The sequence below is a fragment of the Rutilus rutilus genome, assembly GCF_951802725.1.
Source record: "Rutilus rutilus genome assembly, chromosome: 23".
Classification (NCBI taxonomy): domain Eukaryota; kingdom Metazoa; phylum Chordata; class Actinopteri; order Cypriniformes; family Leuciscidae; genus Rutilus; species Rutilus rutilus.
Window position 1 is genome coordinate 21,664,599 of NC_140233.1, and position 23,123 is coordinate 21,687,721.

Consider the following 23,123-nt stretch of genomic DNA (forward strand, 5'->3'; position numbering starts at 1 on the left):
TTACAGTGTATTAACAACATAACATTTAGAATTACATTGGCTTTTACATTGTTTTTTGTAAATATATAATGTCATTGTATGCATGCATGCACTGTATATCGAATGACGCTTTGGACAAAAGCATCTGCTAAATACCTTAACCACACTTCAAAATGTTTTATTTAATTAATTAATGAAAGTCGTAATGTTAAAGGGATAGTTCACACAAAAATGAAAATGCTGTCATTATTTACTCTTCCTCAAGTTGTTCCAAACCTGTATGACTTTCTCTCTTCTGCTTAACACAAAAGAAGATATTTTGAAGAAAGTCGGTAACCAAACAACTGATGGTCCCCATTGACTTCCATAGTAGGACAAAAAAAAAAAAAATACTATGGAAGTCAATGGGGACCAGCCACTGTTTAATTACCAACCTTCTTTAAAATAGTGCTAAAATATGCTACTTTGCACACTCTTCATATCAACAGTCCTGGAAAAATGACAGAAAATGTACTCACATTTGTTGTCCTGCGGAAAAATTTTGCGTTTTCCAAAAGTTTCTCATCCACACTGAAACGTTAATTAAAGCCATCTCCACCAAACCCCTGGGCTAATTCAAGGAGATCTATAGCGTATATAATCCACAGGGCCGATGATTCTGGCGGTAACCCATCCTGCCGATGAGTGTCAGAGCTCTGTTACGAAACCAAGAATAAACCACACCGAAGTGACAGAACCCTTACATTCATTTTTATTCTGTTTATTGATCAAAATAGTGGTTCATTTTCATTTATTTAAACATCCTGAGACCCAGGAATAGGAATTTTGCCTCGGTAGAGGACATTATATTTTAGCAAATTTCTCTGAGAACATACGTCACAGTTTTAAGTCTGGATGTCCTGTATAGAGACATTCAGGGCTTTACAGAGATACCAAATGTTTGGAGGTTTCACCTTGACAACTCCCTCTCCCTATCTGGTTTTGCACTCTTATGGAAATATGATAATATTTTGTAATTATCATTTAATTATCATTATCATTTTATCATTTAAATCTGACTAATTTTCAAATTGTTTTTAAGAAATCAACATCTCAAATCAGAATTTCTGTTACGTAACAGGGCATTGATTTCATACACATCCACTGTAGTGGATACCAGGACTAACATCATGGCATGTCAGGCATTTTAGGAGACACAACAAGTGAAAGGGGAAAGAAATTATATATCAATATTTTTATGAAATACTGTATGATATTTGAATGAAAATATTCCCAATTACGTATTACTCCCATTATTACACGTCTTTTTTCATTACACGTTGTGTTTTCATTTTCGTTACACTTTTTTCAAGAACACATTAATGTGCAAATTCGATATTGTGTATAGAAGCATTGCATAGAATGAGAATGGCATTTATGGCCATGTTTACACGCATATAATTGTAAAATGGCATATCAAATCATTCTGTTATATCTTTCATAACATAGTTGAGAATCATCTTTATACAAAGTTTGCATTAAAAAAAATAAAAAAATGTATGGTGAATTAATTCACCCCCCCCCCCCCCCCCCCCCCCCCCCCCCCCCCCCCCCCCCACCACCATGTTTTTGCCTATTCATGTCTTCTCATGTCTTTTAATTTTCTTAATAATTGGGTCCTGGTGTCCAAGAGGACATTCCATGACATCAAATATCTTTTTAAAAAATTTTTTTTTTTTTTTTTTATGTCTTTACATGTCTTTAGTCTATTCATTTCTCATGATCCAACTATATTCTACAAGTCAAATATTGATTTAATATGTTATTTTTTTATTATCATTTATTATTAATTTAATAACAATGCACCTTTCTAAATATAAGACAAATAAACAATAAATAAATACTATAAAAAGTCAAATATTTAATTGGACTAATTAAAACATTTTAAAAACACTTTTCTAAATAAATCATACGAAAACCAATAAATTAAATAGATCATATCTCACATTAGAAATTTGATTTAAGCGTTAATATCGTCTGTCAAATGATGGAAACATCAAATAAACAAGGTGAGATCATCACAGCAAACGATTAATATATGCATTTCGTCACCGAGCTCTTCCAATAATAATGCATTGCGCTGGAAGTCCGCCGATGGTTGGACAGCGTTGCTGCCCATTACAGCTCCACCCAAGTTCGGTTGCCCAGCAGCGAACATTCGAATCATACTATAGTGACGGTTGGGCTCATGAATATTAATTTAGGAAAGGGAACGTTCGGCCAGTAAGCCTGCCTGGTAATCCTTGGCTCATGAATATTAATTAACACTACGACGAGATGCTCCACGTAACGTCAACATGGCCTGTTGAATAATTCATTAGCTCATCCAGTTCAATAGTAGGATTCGTAACATCTCTCCCCGGCAGAGTCATGGATGCTCAGTTGAACGCGGGGATCGAGAGTCGATCACATCGTAGGACTGGAAGCGGAGCTCGTGGGATTTATGAGACTCATTGCTAAATAGTTTCTCTGACTGAAGGCGTGACAGCATCCACGCGGACAGGACCCGCGTGCGGAGACTGACGCATCACATCACATCGGTGAAACAAAGCGTTTATTTAGCGGAGCGCACTAGTGGAATCAAAATGTCAGATGCTGCTAGCGGTATAGGAGCTTACGGACGCCAATAGACCGTTGTTATTGTTTTTATGAATAGGGTTTTCTGTTAACGGGGGACGGGACGTTTAGGTGCACGCGTTTGATGTACATTTTTTTGAAAGAGCCAATAAGTTGCGCGTGGACTTGGATGGATAGCAGGTGCATGAACGCATCACCTATACACCGCCAGAGCAATGTGATTCTTCAATCATTGTTGTTCCATTCGCATATTAGTGTTTTAAGCGCCGGAAAATAATATCTGATTATAAAGCAGCATTTATTTCATTGCAATTTTTATTTTATTTTTTTCATCGCAGTGCGATATGGTACCAGGCGCGTGATGTTTAAATTGACTAAATCAGTGCATCTACTCGAAATACATATTCAATTAGATATTGTAGCTTACATCAAGTGTCTTATGCAGTGTGTTTATTTACATTACGTTTAATTATCTCTATACAATTGCATGCCTTAAATTTTGAAGTAAATTCAAAGTGGTGCTAAAGTCACTTATACACTTCTTTTGACCACTTTGAAGCTAATTACTCCTACAGTAAAAGTGTAGAAATGAAATTATTCTTACGAGTTAAATGAATGGAAACAAAGATGTAAGCATTTTTCACAATTCATAATAGGCACATGTTTTATGATATGAGGTGGTTTCACTCTACATTTTGCGTTTGTTAATTGTTATGGCTTAGTTACAGGTTTATAAGAATGGTTTTATTGTTATCATGAGTGTTTGAGAGATCCCAACAAATCTAAAATGCATCCTAGGAAGGGGCAGCTTCGCAACTGCAGGGTCTGCAGTTAGATTGTGTTGCTTATGGTTAATTAAATGCGAAAACGCAGTGTTAAAAAGTTAGACTGGTCATTTGAGCGAAAGCTTTAAATCCAGAGGATGATCCTCTCTGGAGTGGCTGGACTGCTGTCAGAGCGGCTTTCACAAGATTAACAGCCCGCTGCTCTTTTCTTTTGCCTGCACGCCTACAATAATATCTTTTTACTGGACTATTCTTCCTCTTTACCTATTTTTAAAACTCGTTTATCGCAAATGGGACTTAAATGAAGATTTCCGGAGCAGCTCAAGTCACAAACAGTTACATCTTGTAAATCATATTTGATGCTTCTATAAGACTCAAGTAAACTTATAGTTTCAATAATTAATGAAACTTGTTGAGCTTGAGAAATAACATTGTCTTTAAAACGCGCCAGTCTGAGAAGCAGCTGACATTTTTCTGCTGCTGCAATATGACATTGTGACATAAGGAATTTTTCTCCAAACCGAGAAGCAACTGACACAAATTGTAAATATGACTTTTGTGATGGTGGAATTGATCAGAGATGTGACATTGTGACATCAGGAGTCCTAAATTTTTGATGCTTCAAACTAAACTAGCAGCTAAGACTGATTCTGCTGCTTTTTTGGAGAAATATGACATTGTGACATTACGAATTTAGGTGTGGCAAACTAAGAAGCAGCTCGTACTTTTATTCTGCTGCTGGTGCAAATATGACATTGTGATATCAGAAAGTGAGCAAAACTGTGGATTAGCTGATGCAAATATGCCATTGTGACATCAGGAGTCTGTCTCTAAAGCGCCAGACTGAGGAGCAGCTGACACTCTCTTTTCTGCTGCTGCTGATGATGATGCTGCAGCTGCGAAAATGCTGCGATTCCCTGTGAAGAAAATACGAAAGCAGTTCAAACTTCTGCTACTGCTGGTGCTGCTTACTTTTGCCGTGTGGTTTACGTACCTGCACATCAACCAGGGCAAATCCATCAAACTCCACTTCAACTATGGGAAAGGTAAGGTGTATGTCTGAAATGTTTAATTTAATATGTGAAGTGAGTTCATCGCTGATGTAATTTTTCTCTCCGAGGGTCTTTTTAAATATATTTTTGTCATAAAGAATAAAAGAGAAAAGCGGTTCAGAATAAAGGAACTGCTGAATTATCAATTTTATTATTAACTTTAATTAAGAACTAGGGCACCAGCACTGATACGTTTTATATCTGGCGGATGAAAATGGGCATTTTAATAGTGTAACATTAGTATGCATTAGAATGCATTTGGCAGAGAAAGTTAAATTATTGCATTTTGAATGAAAATTAAGGTTGCATTATATTGGTTTCATTGATAAAATAGCCATGTGGAAACAAGTAGAAATGGTCAGATGTGCAGAGCTTAGTCTGCTGTGATGAACTTTTATAGAAACTAGGTTCTCAGCTCTGTGATTAAGTGTGAATGACCAGAAAGTGTGTTTGCACAAGTCATGTGCTTGTGAGAATCTTTTACCTCAGATTCAAACCCATAAAAATCACTCTTTATGTGGCATGGCAACTGGACTTGAATTTACTTTCTATAATAAACATGTAGGCAGTGAATAATTAAAAAAATACTTTTTGTCTTGTATTAAAGAACATGACTTGAAATGTGGTAATCAATCATCAATGTCACAACCCTTCCCACACAAACACACACACCTGTTCCTTTTTTAAGGTGCGTCTAAATTTGAATATGCCATTTTATATAGTATTTAGTGCAAGAACTTTGTTCACCCTGAAATTTCCAACTATAAGAAGTTCACTTCAAATATTTGGATGATGCACCTAAAGGGTTATTTCAGCCAAAGATGAAAATTTTGAAAGATTTAATTTAGGCTTTTATTCACATATAAACATTGATCAGTGAAGATAAACAGAAGCTCAACCTTGACTTGATGTGCTTGACATGTGAAAACAAACCTCATTGGTTCTTGCTGAAGCTCAAACTGTCAGGGTTTGTGGTTGAAGAGATGAAGCAAGGACTCAGTCGCAGGAGAAATAGGCTTTTAGATAGAGACAAGAATAGACAAGACAGGAGTGTCAGGCCTCAGTCACAAAACCAAGAACAAACTAGAACGAAGTGACAGAACCCTGACACAAACGCGCTGCGTAACTCGAGAATGAACCTCATTGGTTCTTACAGAAGCTCAAATGTGATGCGTAACTCGAGAATGAACCTCATTGGTTCTTAGAGAAGCTCAAACGCGCTGCGTAACTCGAGAATGAACCTCATTGGTTCTTACAGAAGCTCAAATGCGCTGCGTAACACGAGAATGAACCTCATTGGTTCTTACAGAAGCTCAAACGTGCTGCGTAACTCGAGAATGAACCTCATTGGTTCTTACAGAAGCTCAAATGTGATGCGTAACTCGAGAATGAACCTCATTGGTTCTTACAGAAGCTCAAATGCGCTGCGTAACACGGGAATGAACCTCATTGGTTCTTACAGAAGCTCAAACGTGCTGCGTAACTCGAGAATGAACCTCATTGGTTCTTACAGAAGCTCAAATGTGATGCGTAACTCGAGAATGAACCTCATTGGTTCTTACAGAAGCTCAAACGTGCTGCGTAACATGAGAATGAACCTCATTGGTTCTTACAGAAGCTCAAATGCGCTGCGTAACACGAGAATGAACCTCATTGGTTCTTACAGAAGCTCAAACGTGCTGCGTAACACGGGAATGAACCTCATTGGTTCTTAGAGAAGCTCAAACGTGCTGCGTAACATGAGAATGAACCTCATTGGTTCTTACAGAAGCTCAAATGCGCTGCGTAACACGAGAATGAACCTCATTGGTTCTTACAGAAGCTCAAACGTGCTGCGTAACACGAGAATGAACCTCATTGGTTCTTACAGAAGCTCAAATGCGCTGCGTAACACGAGAATGAACCTCATTGGTTCTTACAGAAGCTCAAACGCGCTGTGTAACACGAGAATGAACCTCATTGGTTCTTACAGAAGCTCAAACGTGCTGCGTAACACGAGAATGAACCTCATTGGTTCTTACAGAAGCTCAAACGTGCTGCGTAACACGAGAATGAACCTCATTGGTTCTTACAGAAGCTCAAACGTGCTGCGTAACACGAGAATGAACCTCATTGGTTCTTACAGCAGCTCAAACGTGCTGCGTAACTCGAGAATGAACCTCATTGGTTCTTACAGCAGCTCAAACGTGCTGCGTAACACGAGAATGAACCTCATTGGTTCTTACAGCAGCTCAAACGTGCTGCGTAACTCGAGAATGAACCTCATTGGTTCTTACAGAAGCTCAAACGTGCTGCGTAACTCGAGAATGAACCTCATTGGTTCTTACAGCAGCTCAAACGCGCTGCGTAACTCGAGAATGAACCTCATTGGTTCTTACAGAAGCTCAAACGTGCTGCGTAACTCGAGAATGAACCTCATTGGTTCTTGCTGAAGCTCAAACGTGCTGCGTAACTCGAGAATGAACCTCATTGGTTCTTACAGAAGCTCAAACGTGCTGCGTAACTCGAGAATGAACCTCATTGGTTCTTACAGAAGCTCAAACGTGCTGCGTAACTCGAGAATGAACCTCATTGGTTCTTACAGAAGCTCAAACGTGCTGCGTAACACGAGAATGAACCTCATTGGTTCTTGCAGAAGCTCAAACGTGCTGCGTAACACGAGAATGAACCTCATTGGTTCTTGCAGAAGCTCAGAAAATGTGGACTAAACTGCTCAATTCATATGGATTCGTTTTTATGATCTATTTATGAACTTTTTGAAGTGTCAAAGTGGTAGTTGTGTAGCTGTCAGTGGAGGGAAATAAATCTTGCAGATTTCTTTAAAATATCTTCCTTTGTGTTTCGAAGATTAATAAAAGTCTTACGGGTTTGGAACGACATATGAAATGTTGGAGACTTTATGCAGCTCTTATTACGTAGCGGAGGGAGAGGGGCTTATCAGACTCGGATGCTAGGATGACAAACTAGCCGTTTAAATGTCATAAACTAGACAGTACGGTTCAGTACATAGTGCGTAGTCTAGCTTCATAATGTGTCACTCTCTGAAAAAAGTACAAAAGCTGGCAGCTGTTACCCTTTCAACAGATATATTTTGTACAATATTTACCCATAAAGGGTACATTAAAGGTACATAATAATACGTACAAATGATTAGAAAACTATTATTATTAGTATCAGTATTTCATGTTTATCGCTGTTAAGCTGCTTTGAAGCAATAGTATAAAGCGCTATATAAATAAAGGTGACGTTGACTTATAAGTACCTAAATAGTACTACCGGTTGAAAGGGTATCGCCCCATTGATAACTTTTGTACCATTTTTTTCAGAGTACTTTTTTATAGTATTTTTATAGAGTTGTAGTATGTAATTTAAGACACAACTATGGTGTTGTTGCTGCTACAATGCTAGAGGGTTTCTAAGGACTTGCTTTTTAGTGTGTTGCTCTGTGCCTACTAGCCCAAGTCAATTCTCCGTGATATTCTCTAGATATGGCTTGGGTCCCTACTTTAGTGAAAGTCAATGAAATTTTATTTCCTGCTTTATTGGCTGTTAGGTTAAAAACAGTTGATTTTTCAAGTTATTGGACAAAGTTTAATACTCAAACCCCAAGTATACTTCCCCTGTCTGCATTATACTTAGTTTCATGGACAGTCAATGTGACAATTTTTCGTCGTCAGCACAGTTTGTTAATGTCTGTCCCCTCGTGTGCGGACAGTGCATGTGCATAAGTTTTGGGCGCATGCCGAACGCATCCATCTGATCTCAATCAATGGATACTTGAGAGGTTTCAGTGCCTTTGTGAAACAGGCAGTGTTCATGTTTCACCAATGCTTTCAAATTTAACATTGAACTGACATCAGCTTCAGGTCTGAATGTTAAGAGTAAAGGTACAATCACATTTACCATTGTTCGTCGAATTCTCGCAGCCGAATTTTATGGGAATCCGTGTGGTTGGGAATTTGAAGGTGAGGGTTGGTCATTTTTGGTGATTTTGACAAGTTGACCAACAGAAAGCTGCTTGGATTGAAAGTGACTTCTGTTTGAGCGGTGCTTCATATATCACTATACTATTGACAATAGGGGCTTTCGCACTGGAGGAACCTTTTCATAGATCCTAGAACTATTGGTGGAAGTACCCAGATTTTGGCGTATTCGCACCGCAGGAACTGGGAACGATTGTAGATCTAGGAACTCCTTTTGGAGGAACTAATTTAGCTCGTACTTCAGAGTAGTGTCTAAACCAGCACTATAGGAACTACCAGTGACGTTAGTGAACGCTGATTGGCCGAACGCACGTGAAACACCAACACACGCCATTTTTATAAAAGCTGTGTAAACAAACAGATTACAGCCTATATATTTACTTCACAAACTAACTCTGTGCACATGGAAAACAGTGATAGATGCTTAACCTTTACGCTAAGGAGAAAATCCAACGCAACTTTGAGGGGACCAAGCCAAATATGATTATGTATTTCTGCTCAGCTAGCGACACTGGACTTCAACCACACGGCATACGCTAATACCTTTTCATATACTGCCTACTTTCTATGTATAACAGTTCTATATAATACTGTTAGACAGATCATAAACTAATGAACACGGAGAATACGAGCACTGTGTGCTCAGGCTCTGGCGTTCTCAGCGCCGTCAAAATACAAGTCACAACAAGCACGGCTTACGTCACTTCAGAGTTCCTACTGGCGGTGCGAATGCAACCAGGAAAATGTTCCAATGGGACCCATTAGTTCTAGGGGAACAACCCTGGTGGCTAGTTCCTATAAATAAGTTCATAGAACCGGTGCGAAAGCCCCTAATAAACAGTAGATCCCTTTTGCCCACACAGTTTTGCTAATGTGACTGCACCTTAAAACGTGTATTAAGAACACTAATATTGGCAGTGCTCTAACACAGGGTCGGACCCCTAGAGCCCGTCTGACAGCATCTTTCTGTGTCTGCCACTCTACAAGAGGATCTTCTTTCTCATTAGCCGCTGCTAAAAGCCCTGTGTGGCTTGGCATCTCTCCTTGACTGCCCCAGACTGACCATAACCCAGGAACCACAGCCTCTGTCTGGCCTCTTTGTGTGGGCCACCAAATCGCTCCTCTCGCAAAGGAGAAGTGCACTGGAATCACTCAAGTGCGAGAAAGGCCATGCAAACCCTATGTTAGCACGAAGAAGATGTCTGGAAAATAACGTGGCATCTCACCAAGCCATCTACAGCGAAATTAAAAAGTCTGTGGGGCTCGCCAAGTGACGTTACTGACATTTTAATCAGAGATGTTGGCTGTGAAAATGCATGTTTGCACAAATATGCTGGGCTATTTTCGCCTGAGGGCTCACAATGGTCACCTTATTGCCAATTACAGGCTCCATAGGGCTGGGTCAAGATGTAGCTATGCACCAGCTGTGATAGGTTGCTGTGAACAAGGGTCTTTTTTAGCAACCAAGTGTGAAGGAATGTGTTGAAGGAACAAGCGGGTCATTCCTGTAATGCAGTACCTTTTAAACTCAGTACGTTTAAAAAATATATATATATGAATGCATATTGGGTTGTAATTCATATAGAAGTACACTCTTAAAAATAAAGGTTCCAAAAGGGGGTTTTCAAAGCAATGCCATTGAAGAACCATTTTTGGTTCCCCAAAGAACTTTTCAGTGATTGAAAGAACAATTTTTTTTCTTAGTGTGAAGAACATTTTAATAATCTTAAGAACCTTTTCCACTATGAAAGATTCCATGGATGTTAAAGGTTCTTCATTGAACCATCTACGCCAATAAAGAACTTTTGGTAACCCTTTATTTTGATGGTCCCTTTTGAACATTCTGTTGACTATAAGTAACTTTGCAACTACATGTTAACTAACTCTCTTTCGAGTATTAGTAGACTGTTAATATCTGCTACCTCTTCATTGTGATGCTCCCCAACAGACATTCTACTGACTATAAGTAACTTTGCAACTACATGTCAACTTATTCTAACCCTAAACCTACCAGTCTATTAATACTACTAATACTCCAATAAGAGTTAGTAGACATGCAGGTGCAGCGTTACTTATAGACAACAGAATGTGTTAAAGGGCCAATCAAAATAAAGTGAAACCGAACCTTTATTTTTAAGAGTGTACTAGACTTGCAAATATATGCACTTGTCAAGCTCAGGCATTAAACATAATTAATGATAACCTATTTACATGGTGGCAAGAAAATTAACAAATGGAAAATGGAAATTAAGTGCTAAAGTTAGCCATTGCTCTGTGTGTGATTTTGAGTTGGCTTATGAGGTCAGGAAGTTAATTACAATATTTTTTAATCATCTTTTGAAATGTTTTTTTTTTTTTTTGTATAATACAGATTACTTTCATTGTATCTATTACATAATTAAATGTTTTAAATTGAACTATATTTGCTCATATCTATGCTGTTGTTATGCCACCAAAAATTATGTCACTTCTTGGAGGACGAAATCACTAAAGAAACTGGCTTTTGTTATGGATATTACAAAAGACAAACCATCTATTGGTGATGGGCTAATTAAAACAATACCTCAGAGAAAACATGACTTGTTTGGTTTGAAATATTTCAATTAGAGCAGGAAGAAAATAAGAAGCACCAATATATATCAAAATTAGCGGGGTGGGGTGGGGGGGGGGTGGGGGGGTGAAGGGGGTGAAATACACTAAACTAAAACATAACTAAATGTTTGGTGAATCTTTTATCCATTAAAATTCAAGCCTATTTTAAATTAAAGGATGTAATTTCTGCCCAACTACAGATACCAAAACAGTTGTTTCAGACCGTGCCCCCATCTACCATTGGTCAAAAAAACTGACTGCCATTAGCTGCGTTTTCCATTACTTCAAATTGTGTCTATTAATGCAGACTCTCTGTCATTCTCACTACTTTGAGGAAAGATTAATCATCATGGAGCAAGATTTGTTTTACCAACGTTTATGTTACATCAGTCATTCACGCTAGAGCTCGGCTAATGTACTGTTATTGATACAAAAATACTCGGTAAATAAATTAGTACAAGTAAAATAATCGGTTTGTTGATGGACATGCACTTGGTAATGCTGATGGTGAGGAATTACATCTCACAATGTACCTCAAACTGAGTAGTGTATCTCTGAGAAACATCCTGCTCGAGCCGTCCTTGCGATGGAGGTTCGGGTTGAATAACTAGTTCTTCCAATGTTTCATCATCGGACTCGCGCTCGGATTGATATGGTAAAATCAACGTCACTGTTCGTTACTGTCTTTAGTTTACGGTGTAGGAAGCCTCAGGACAGCTGACGTTGTTATGGCAATGGGTGTTTTTTTTTTTCGATGCGCTGTACGCGGTAAACCAGTCACAACAGACTGAGCTGTCTGGCCAATCAGAGCAGAGTAGCTCACGGAAAGGCGGGATTTAGAGAGATTGATTCATCTGACGAGTCGTTTGAGAATCATTGAAAATGTGGTGATGTGCAAATTTGCATCAAAGGTAAAAAAATACATTTATGTATATTATGAGGAAAATTAAGCAGTTTTTTTTACCTTTGATGCATGCAAACCTGTTGTAGGAGTCTCCAAAACAACATTAGGAAACTTTAAAAAAGCTTAATGGGGCACTTTAAGATATTCTTCTTAAAGAATATTTAAGATGTTCTTCTGCATATTACACTGGGATAGGGGTAAATGTTTTAACATCAAAACATACTTTACTTTTTAATTACTAATATTAAGTTTAATCATTAAAAGTTTTGGAACATGAAAGTAATGCATAGTGGGAATGACCCAAGCACAGTGTTTGCGAAGGGAAGCCTTTTTTGCTGATTTCAAATGAGTTCTTTTTTTTTTGCTTTAGGTTGCTATGTTTAGGAATCCAAGGGAATTGATCCCAGTTTGGCATCGGTGGTCAACCTCTAACCAGGACCCCTCTGAGTGCTGAATGAAAGGGTGTGAGAAATACACACAACTGAACTGAGAAGCAGTAGGATAAGAGTGGCAGGCTGGTTACAGGCACAGAAAGGGCTTTTGGGAAAGGTCATATGATACGAGTGCGTGTGTGAATGGAAAGCAGCCATTTCCCACCATAATCTGGCTGTACTAAAGCATGACGGCTGTTGAGGCCATAAAATCAGAGTTAATTACGTTGCTGTATAATTGAAGTATCATTTTACATTTACTGAAAAGGTACCCTAAAGCCTTGGTCTTTTGCAACTATGAAAACATGTATGACAAGCACGTACATGTTAACTACAGTAACATTAAATTAATGAATGATTATTTTACGACTGAATACATGATAAGTTACACGCCTTCTTTTACAATGGATAATGACATTAATAGATTCAAACTGCATTAGTGTGCAGATTCACAGTGTGATTATGCTAGAATTTACTTTATATTCATCATGTGCTTTTGGTAATAAGGAAATCGATAATCGATTAAGCAGCAACTACCCAGCAATTGCTTTCTCTTCAAATCTTGGTTAGTGCAAAGTGCAAAGAAAGTGTACAGTGACATACTTGGATAATAATTACATTTTGTGTGCTATGAATGGACATGACTTCACTGAGAGATCAGACGTCTTTCTGCCGTCATCATGCAGTTTTGCTTTGTTTTATTAATTCACATTTGAACAACTTGCAAAAAGACTTAACTTTTTTGACTGTGAAATATCATATTTGTTTATACCAATTTTTAAACCACAACAAAAACTAATATGCTATTGAACATGATTGTTTGTTACAAAAGTGACATTTTAGTGTTAACAAATTAAATAAAAACAGAATTTATTGAATTGAAAATTGAATTTATTTTTTAATTAAATTATAAATTACTTGGAAAAACTTGAAGGAATGTTTAAATTAAATAATTCAACCAAGAAACTTACTGAGTATTTGCACTTAAAGGGATACTCTTTTGGAAATAGGCTCATTTTACAACTCCCCCAGAGTTAAACAGTTGAGTTGAGTAATGATATGACGCATCGCCTGAAAATAGTCCCCATCTCTGTAACTTCCAACGTGACCGGGACTAAGTTTGTCTAACCTATTAGACCTATTTTCAGGCGCCGCGTCATATCATTACGCCTGCTGCACTCATGGTACGGCAGCAAAGTTTCTTGATTATTACGCAGGAATGAGAGTATAGTTCCTAGCCATATCAGCCTAGAAAATCGCAACTTTTCATTTTCCGTCGGTCTTAGTACACGATGTAACTACAGAAGAGTCAAGTTTTAAATAGGAAAAATATCAAAACTCTTTGGTCATTTTTTTGAGAGAGATGCTAACGGTCCTGTCCGATTCAATGGTCTATGCTAAGCTATGCTAAAAGTGGTACCGCCAGACCCGGAGTTCGGCTGAATAGATTCGAAAATGGTAAAACTCAATTGTTTAACTCTGGGGGAGTTGTAAAATGAGCCTATTTCCAAAAAAAGTGGAGTATCCCTTTAAAACAATAATTAAATACAGTAAAATTACTAATTTAATACATTTAGAAATGAAAAAAGTCTACACAAATTAAATACATTTTATGTAATGACTATTGAAAAGAGTAATGTTTTTCACCTAATGACTCTCTATTGGTTACACGATAATAGTTAACAGGTGTTGTAAAAAGAGACGACAACAAAATCGGCTTATAGACTTGACTACAAGACTCTCTGGCCAACTCAGAGATATTTAGGCCCTTTTGACTTTCATTTTGTAATCAAAACATTCTTCAAAGTATCTTATTTTTAAGATATTTTGTCATTGATCTGCCTGCATTGACACCATTATATGAGAACTGAACTGAGCTGTTTTCTCTAGAGTGGCTAAAAAGGCAATTTACAACCTGCATATATATATATATATATATATATATATATATATATATAAATGAACTAAATTAATCACTTTTTTACAACAAAAATTAACCATCACTGAACTTACTTAAGCTGGACGGTGACACTATTTTCTTCTAGAAACAAACTTTGTTTTATTTTCCTGTCATTTCTATAAAGCTGCTTTGAATCAATCTGTATTGTAAAAGCGCTATATAAATAAAGGTGACTTGACAATTCATGAAAGTACAAGGCTAACTTAGCTTTATCTGTCAGACGCACATACACAGTCTCTCGCTCTCATCGTGTATCATATTTCAGTGTCCTGACTGAGAGATGCCTCACATTGAAGTTGGTGTTATATTACTGTAAGCGATCCATCTGGTAAAGCTGGATTACAATCGATCATCAAAGGCTTGATGCTGCTTGAGTGGCTTTTATTGTGGTTGTGTGTGTAAAGGTCACCTTAACTGTTTGCTCTTTGCACCCACGTTGGCAGAAGATGACAAGGAAAGGAAGTGATGGGAACAGTCAATCACACTCAGTGGTGAGCTGTTCCAGTATCTACTTTGTCATAGCGGCTCCAAGCAAAGTTTAGGTTTGGAACAGAGCAGGAACTACGCCCTGAGTATGAGATCTATTGATACGGATGAGAGCTATTGAGATCTATTGATACGTTCATGAGTATGAGATCTATTGATACGGATGAGAGCTATTGAGATCTATTGAGAGCTATTGATACGTTCATGAGTATGAGATCTATTGATATCTATTGAGAGCTATTGATACGTTCATGAGTATGAGATCTATTGATACGGATGAGATCTATTGATACGGATGAGATCTATTGATATCTATTGAGAGCTATTGATACGTTCATGAGTATGAGATCTATTGATACGGATGAGATCTATTGATACGGATGAGATCTATTGATATCTATTGAGAGCGATTGATACGTTCATGAGTATGAGATCTATTGATACGGATGAGATCTATTGATACGGATGAGATCTATTGATATCTATTGAGAGCTATTGATACGTTCATGAGTATGAGATCTATTGATCTCAAAATACAGAATCCAATATGTAGACCCATTTGTCCACCATACAGGTGACAGTAATAAGTTGTTCCCTGTCCCAAATGGCTTTGATTTACTCTCTTTACGGTCTAAAAAATGTAATAAAAATTATACGTGAATGAGAATTAATCGAATGCACCTGTATGATCAACATGTTTGTACTTGTAATTTTTATATGTTTTTAGCATAATGGCAATTTTTTTTTTAAATTAAACATAATTTTGATATGTATTTAGCATAATGCCAAAAATGTCTTGGTACAGCCTGTAAACATGATCATTACTGTAAAGTTATAAAAAAATATATTAGAGTACATTTTAGAAGAAAGTCTTTAACTTTCAAGTTTTATTCAATGTGTTACCTGACCCTCCGGTTCAGATTATAAGATTTTATTTTGATTGTCCACTTTAGACATTCTACTAACTTTAAGTAACTACATGTCAACTAACTCTCATTAGAGTATTAGTAGACTATAGTTGACTGTTAGTTTATATTTAGGTGTTAGGGTTCGGGTTAGTCGAATAAGTTGACTTGTAGTTGCCAAGATACAGTAGAATATCTGTTGGGGAGCATTAGAATAAAGTGTTAGCAGATATTATGCAGACAGTCTACTAATGACAGTCAATTGACATGTAGTTGCAAAGTTACGTATAGCTAGTAGAATGTCTAAAGTGGACTATCGCAATAAAGTGTTACCACAATTTTTCCTTTTGTTCATCTCATGCGCTCTATTTGTCATTGTCCCAGATTCCATATTTCATTTTAAAAGAAGCGAGGCAAACCATGTCTAATTGACACTTCGGTACAAAACCGTATATTGAACGGACAGTGCTTCCATCCATGACAGACTTGTTTTTGTTTGCCTTAAATGAATTATGCTGTTTAGTCTGAGGTCTAGAGGGCCACCCTATGTCTTTAGAGTTTTAGTCCCTCTTTGAATGCTGTCAAACAAATTCCCATTAGTTTGTAGTGGGATGTTGCAAAACACTGCAGCTCTTTGAGGTGTGAAGCGCTGTGATGTTTAGATCTGGCTATTGGGAAAACATCAGAATATTTAATTTGTTTAGCAGCATTTCTAGGTTCTGTGGTTGAATGTTAATTTTCTAATTTAGGTAGACTTTAAAATGGACTCAATTGCCTTGGCTTTCATGTGACTCTGAAGAGCACACAACGGGACTTAATCATTCCAACGGGATGTGTGCCCAGAGCAGGTGGGATTCTACACAGTGTACAATGGCCAACAGATATTGTGGGCTAAAGGCAGTCTTTAAGCATAAACCCAGCTGAATGTAGAAAAATCCAATGAAAATCCATTGGAAATGAAAAAAAAAATTACTCATCAGTACGTCTAAGGCACTAAATTAAAGTGTTTGTTGTGGTTTCCAAATGGGAGCCCTATTAAAAAAAATATCAGGAAATGTGATTGTCTGACAAATCTCTATTATTTGAGAGGCACTATTAAAATAAAAATGAAGATTTAAGCTTATTTATTTAGTCCGACTGAGCACTAAGGGTCATGAGGACTCCAATTGTCATTGATCTTGTACAGCTGATTACAACTGAATTGATTAAATATACTATAACTTTCTGAAAACTCTGGCGTCCAGAAACTTGGCCTGCCCAATTGCCGTAAGGTAATGAAGAAGTAGGATAGATACTCTTGTACCTAACACTAGAAGAACTAAATATAATGGATAAATGTGGTGAGTTTTGTCAGTACTGGTGCTGTTTTTGACTGTGTGTAGCACCTACAGCTCTGCAGAACCAAATCTGCCAAGTCTGTGTTTTTCTCACACAACCATCCAGATCAAATTACCCAACAGTTTTACAGCAAACTTAGTGGTTCTCCGTGAAATCTAATATAGTCCGAATGCGAATGTCTGTTATGGCTGATACTGTTTTACCCGAACGCTTGTCCAGTGTTTTTTTACCTGTTTGCACACCAATCCTCCACATTCTGTACATTTTAATATAGATTGTATAGAGGAGAGCCAAACTGTGGAAACTATTTAAACATCAGGTAAAATATTTCTCTGCTCACGTATGTGGATTTATTATAAGCTCATGTAAAGTTTATTTATATAAAAAATGTAAAAAATATAAACAAATATTTAATGAAAAGACATATACATTATATGTGACGCACACAACTACATCACATGACCTTCTGTAACGCCCACATCTAGAAAAAACACTAACTCCCAGATAGAGTTGTCAAAAAGTACTGACTTCGGTATCAAGTCGTTACTGAAATGTAAAAAATTTGACGAGACCAGTATTTCCCTCTAGCATTTTGAGCGCTGTTGAACGGATTATTAAACACCTCTGATTGGCCATTATGTTCACGCGCTCAACATATAGGTCTCTGATTGGCTGCAATGATCAACAATGACATCTTTGACGCTCTTCACCGAGCGCTTACACAGAGCCACACGGGAGCGTTTAAAGCAGGCGTCTATAAGCAGATCCCTAATATATCCGCTGATAGACGCCGCTTTCAAACGCTCTCCTGTGTATCTGTGTAAGTGCTCGATGAAGGGCGTCAAAGACAACATGTTTTTGAAGCGTTGATCATTGCAGCCAATCACAGACATGTATATGTTGAGCGAGTCGACACAATGACCAATCAGAGGTGTTTAAGAATCCGTTCAACAGCGCTCAAAATGCTGGAGGGAAATGCTGGTATCGTCACCGTTTTTAAATTTAAAGCTACACTGTGTAGGATTTTCTTTGTAGGATTTTCTTGTTTATGACTACCAACTGAATATTACTTTCTAGCCCCTCCCATTCCGAGGGCGTTTTAACTCCTACGGTGGCCGTATTATTTCAAATCTGCCGGCAGTCGCGAGTAATCTCCCCCTCACATTCGTCACGGTGCCACTGAGTGTAAAAACGTGAAAGGCGAAGCTTGAATTTCCAGGTATGTCCCTCTTTGGCTAATGTATTTTCAAGATGGAGGCGCAACATGGCTGCCGCCGTTCGAGCGACTCGCTCGTATGTATTCTGAATGGCAGATTCTACGCTTACGAGAATACTTGATTAGTTGGTAGAAGTAATTACACATTAATGAGCACATCATTTTGAAAGAACAAAGTGTTTTTTTGCTAAGAATCAACTTAAAAAATTACACAGTGTAGCTTTAAGTACCGACTTACATTTTGACACCTCTACTCCCTAGACTTAACTCATAACTCTACTAGATATTAGTCCCGTTGAAAGGGTACATGAAACCACAGACCTCAGGTGATGATAATTGTAACGCAAACTTCATTAGAAATCTAGTCCCATCCAAACAGGGATTTAGAAATCAGTGACCAATTTTTTTTAAAGCCCTTGCCTTAGTTTGTTTTATCTAGTTATCTTGTTATCTTGTTCTATATAAGACTTGTACTATAGTGCATGGGTTGTCTGGACTACTTTTCTTTATATGTTAAATGGTTAGCAATGACATGATGATGAGTAAAAGATGAATTTTCATTTTTGTCTGAATTTGTATCTCACTTTGTAAAGAGCATCTGTAAGGAAGCTTCACCTTTCTTCCCAGGTCTTTAAGCATCAGCCGCTGTCAGCCGTAGGTTCGCATGAGCTTCACATACACCCTAAAGCTTCCGATGAGCAGTTTTGTAGACCTGCGCTCTGGGTGCTTTCATTAGTTTTTCATTCTGTCCATTTGAGAACAAGTGCCTCAGGCTTACAGTAGAACAATGCGTTTTCATCTCTGCCAGGGGCAAACCAACACCATCCTGGTTTGAAACTCCCTTACTAACTTACACTTGGAACCACAAGAAGGGACACGGGCATAAAAGGACACTTTTAAATGCGACTGGTTAATGTTTCGCGAAGCGCAGATGTTGAGCTCCCTTTAGGTGTATCAGGAGTGGCTCTGAATACGTAAGTCAGTTCAAATAGCAGTCAGTAGTGGTTAATCTACTGTGTGATGCCTCAGGGAATGATGTTTTACATGTTCCTCACGAGTCTCCACAGGTGCGCTGTGCTTTGAAAATTGTTTAGGGATTTGCATTAAAAACAAAGGCTGCTTTTTGTCCAAAGGCTTCACAGTTACAAATCCCCCGTTGTTGTTTTTTTGTTCGACAGTGTTTTTTATTATTTTTAGTAATTACATGCAACTAACCCTAATACATTTAGTTAATTAATGTTACTCAGTACTTAAGTTACACTGTAACAAGGACACCTTAAAATAACGTGTAACCGAGACTCTCATAAAAACACACAAACACACTCCTGCAGTTAGTGATCATTCTCTCTTACATGATTCGCTTGCATAGTCATGTTAAATTTACGTTTGCTTTGTGAACATTTTCCAGCGTTTCGTTAACCTGTTGTAGGTCTCTTGTCTCGGACTTTCAGCCCAATTCCCTGTCAAGTCCTCTTGTTAAGATCTGATTAGAGACTTGATCGAGATCAGCATGTAAAGGTGACTTTCACACCGCCTCAGAGGAGCCTGTCAGCCAGCAGTTATAACGTCCATCTCTGATCTCAGATAGCATCGCCTCCTGCATTTTGATGTAAAAGTGCTCAGAGAACTTCTGATATGATCAAAACACCCAGGCTTTTTATTCTGTTCTGTTTCTGTATTGCCTGTGTGTTATTGTGTAGGCCTAGTTTGAGTGAATCTCTTAGAAACATGTCAAGGCAGGGTTAACTAAAAGAAACTTAAATCATAAAAAAGTTACTTAATAGTCAAGTCAAGTCATCTTCATATAGCGCTTTTAACAGCTTTACAGAGATAAACGTATAATTTAAGGTAACAGAGATTGTTTTGGCTTTATAGCGGTTCTTTAATAAAGATATCTTCCAGCTAAAGTTAGTTTTGATTGATTTGCTTCCGTCGCAACGATCATTTGTTATTAAATTAGGGGCCGCTAAGACGACACCATTCTCTCTACACAGACTTTAAACGCAAACCTGTGATAAACGCTGATGGCGTTCACATGCGCGTTAAGAATTGGTTCTATAGTTATGTGCGTTTGAATATATGTGCGCAGGTTTGTAATTCCCTACAAACCAAGCCTAAACAAAGTACTGGTCTTTTCTTATAAATTTTGATACAGAATTTTATTTTACTTTGTCACTTCTGGGTAGGTACGCGAAACGAATTTTCCCGACAACGCTTTATCTGTAGAGTGGTAAAGGGATCCTCCATAGGGAGAGACTAGTTGGCACTTCAGCACTGCGTTGTCATCGGGTCCAGGCGCAGGTCCTTCGTCAGATCTGGATACGGCCTGGATCCGGCAGGCTGCGGGAAAACCTCGGGATAAACAAAGACACTAAAATTAGATGCCATTCTTCTTATGATGTAACGAGTACATCAGGATTTATGGGAAGTGTTCCCGGTTCCGGCTAACCTAATCTATGCAGCCTAACATTGAATTATAGAAGTCTATAATGTGTTATGTGTCTGCTAGGTCAAAGAGATGTGTTTTTAGTCTAGCTTTGAACTGACAGAGTGTGTCTGCTTCCCGGACAATGGTAGGAAGACTGTTCCAAAGTTTTGGTGCTAAATAGGAAAAGGATCTACCGCCAGCAGTCGATTTTGATATTCTAGGTATTATTAACTGGACGGAATTTTGAGATCGCAATAGACGTGAAGGACTATAATGCGTTAAGAGCTCGCTCAAGTACTGCGGAGCTAAACCATTTAGTGCTTTGTAAGTAATCAGCAATATTTTAAAATGTATGCGATGTTTAATAGGGAGCCAGTGCAGTGTTGACAGAACAGGGCTAATATGGTCATACTTCCTGGTTCTGGTAAGAACTCGAACTGCTGCGTTTTGGACCAGCTGTAGTTTGTTTATTAAGCGTACAGGGCAACCACCCATAATAGCATTACAATAATCTAGCCTTGATGTCATGAACGCATGAACTAATTGTTCCGCATTTGTCAATGAGAGCATATGGCGTAATTTAGATATATTTTTAAGATGGAAAAAATGCGGTTTTACAGATACTAGACACGTGACTTTCAAATGAAAGATTGGTATCAAAGACCACACCCAGGTTCCTACGTGTGGAAGTTTTTTGTCCAATAATTAGAATCTCTGTTTTATCAGAAGTTAGAAGTAGGAAATTACTTGTCATCCATACAATTAATGTTATCTGAAATGAAATAAAGTATCATCCATCCATCCATCCATCCACTATTTGAGGGAACAGCCATTTGTATTGGTGTATGAAACTATAGTAGTCTTTATCAAGTGCACTCATTAAATCCCGCAATGCACCGCAATAAGGAGTGTACAACTGATGTACACTCAACGGCTGGCTCGAGAATACCCATAATGCACTGTGAGTGCGAGGGTCGCTTATCCATCCATGAATCATCCATCCATTCATTTTTCAAACCGATGGTCCAATGTGGCTACAGCGTAATATCATACAAGTATAAATTCCTTATAATTGATTATGAAATTGTTTAATTAAGGTTTATACTGCTAGTTTCCATGATAGAGTTCAATATAAATCTTTTCATTACTAATGGAGCTGACAGTTTACTAAGTTTTGAATGATTAAACAGCAAGCACAAACTATGCAAAAGCGGCATCCCTCTCAGTGTCCGAATTCCGAATCCTTCAATTGGACTATATTAGTGGAGAAATGTAGGGAATGAGGATATAGGGTGCGATTCGAACACAGCCCTAGTCCTTCATAAGTTGCCATACTCACTGATTCCCTGTTTCGTTGATTACCTTCCTCTATGTATTTAAGCCTTCAGTTCTCCTCTGTTCTACGTCTTTGTCTTGTGTTCAACAATCGAAACATTGAGAAAATCGCCTTTAAAGTTTTCCACTTATGTTCGCAATTATGCTGCATTCACTCATAAAAACAAATGTTTTATATATTTATGGTAGGAAATTGAAAAAATATCTTCATGGAACATGATCTTTACTTAATATCCTAATGATTTTTGGCATAAAAGAAAAATCGATCATTTTGACCCATACATACAATATTGTTGGCTATTGGCACAAATATACCTAAAAAAAAAATGTATAGAAAAAAAAAAAAACTATTTTATTGCCTTAGATTTGGGGGTCTTGTGACTTGTCACTATTACATAGTTTCGTAAAGTGGGACTAGTGTTGTCATGCTCTTTGTTTGAAATCAATTAAAAGCTTCTAGTCGAATGTTTTGCGCTCAGTGTGGCTTTATCGCTTTAATAAGCAGCAGATGTGAATTTTGAAGGATTTGTTATTTGACTCTGTTTTGCACTGTTGGTGCAAAATATGCCCACAGTGTCAGTATATTTGTTTGATACTAACAGCCCAATCTCATTCTGTTGACTAATTAGGCAATTAGCAACAGTCAGCATGCGATGCTAGATTAATCTTTCCTGTGGTATTTCATTGTTGTCTTGTTTGTTAGACAAGCGTGTCACTGTGGTTATGAATTCTGCATAAATTGTAAAGGGATTCACTTTTTACCAAGCCACTTTTCAACAATACTGTCCTCTCTTCCCGTATTAAAGGGCTGATCTCTTGGTCCCTGGGCTAGACTGTGGCTCCTGAGATTGCTTAGGTGCTGAAGTATCTGTGTTAAGTCATGCAGACTTTTCTCATACACGTTTGACTCTGAAGCTGATTTTCCTGGAAAGTCCACATTGTGAGTCAGATCATACTCTATCTCCCAGATGACTACAGGAAGTGGTTTGGTGATAAATCAGCCAGGATATGTTATCTAGAGGTGTCCTGACAGCAGTTCTCACAGCCTTGCCAACACTGAGCACTTCATAAAAAAATATTGTATGAATCCAAGGATGAAAACTATTTTGTTTG

At 37.8% G+C, this 23,123-nt stretch overlaps 1 protein-coding gene across 2 annotated transcripts in view; it reads left to right on the forward strand.

Moving 5' to 3' along the window:
* The first annotated feature begins 2,382 nt into the window (after nucleotides 1-2,382).
* Nucleotides 2,383-23,123, forward strand: part of b4galnt4a (beta-1,4-N-acetyl-galactosaminyl transferase 4a) — a 194,759-nt gene continuing 174,018 nt past the window's right edge. For both annotated transcript variants that reach the window (XM_084396505.1, XM_084396506.1), the window contains exon 1: nucleotides 2,383-4,426. In XM_084396505.1, the coding sequence (XP_084252631.1) occupies nucleotides 4,285-4,426 (142 nt within the window). In that variant the 5' untranslated portion in view covers nucleotides 2,383-4,284. The remainder of the gene's footprint in view (nucleotides 4,427-23,123) is intronic.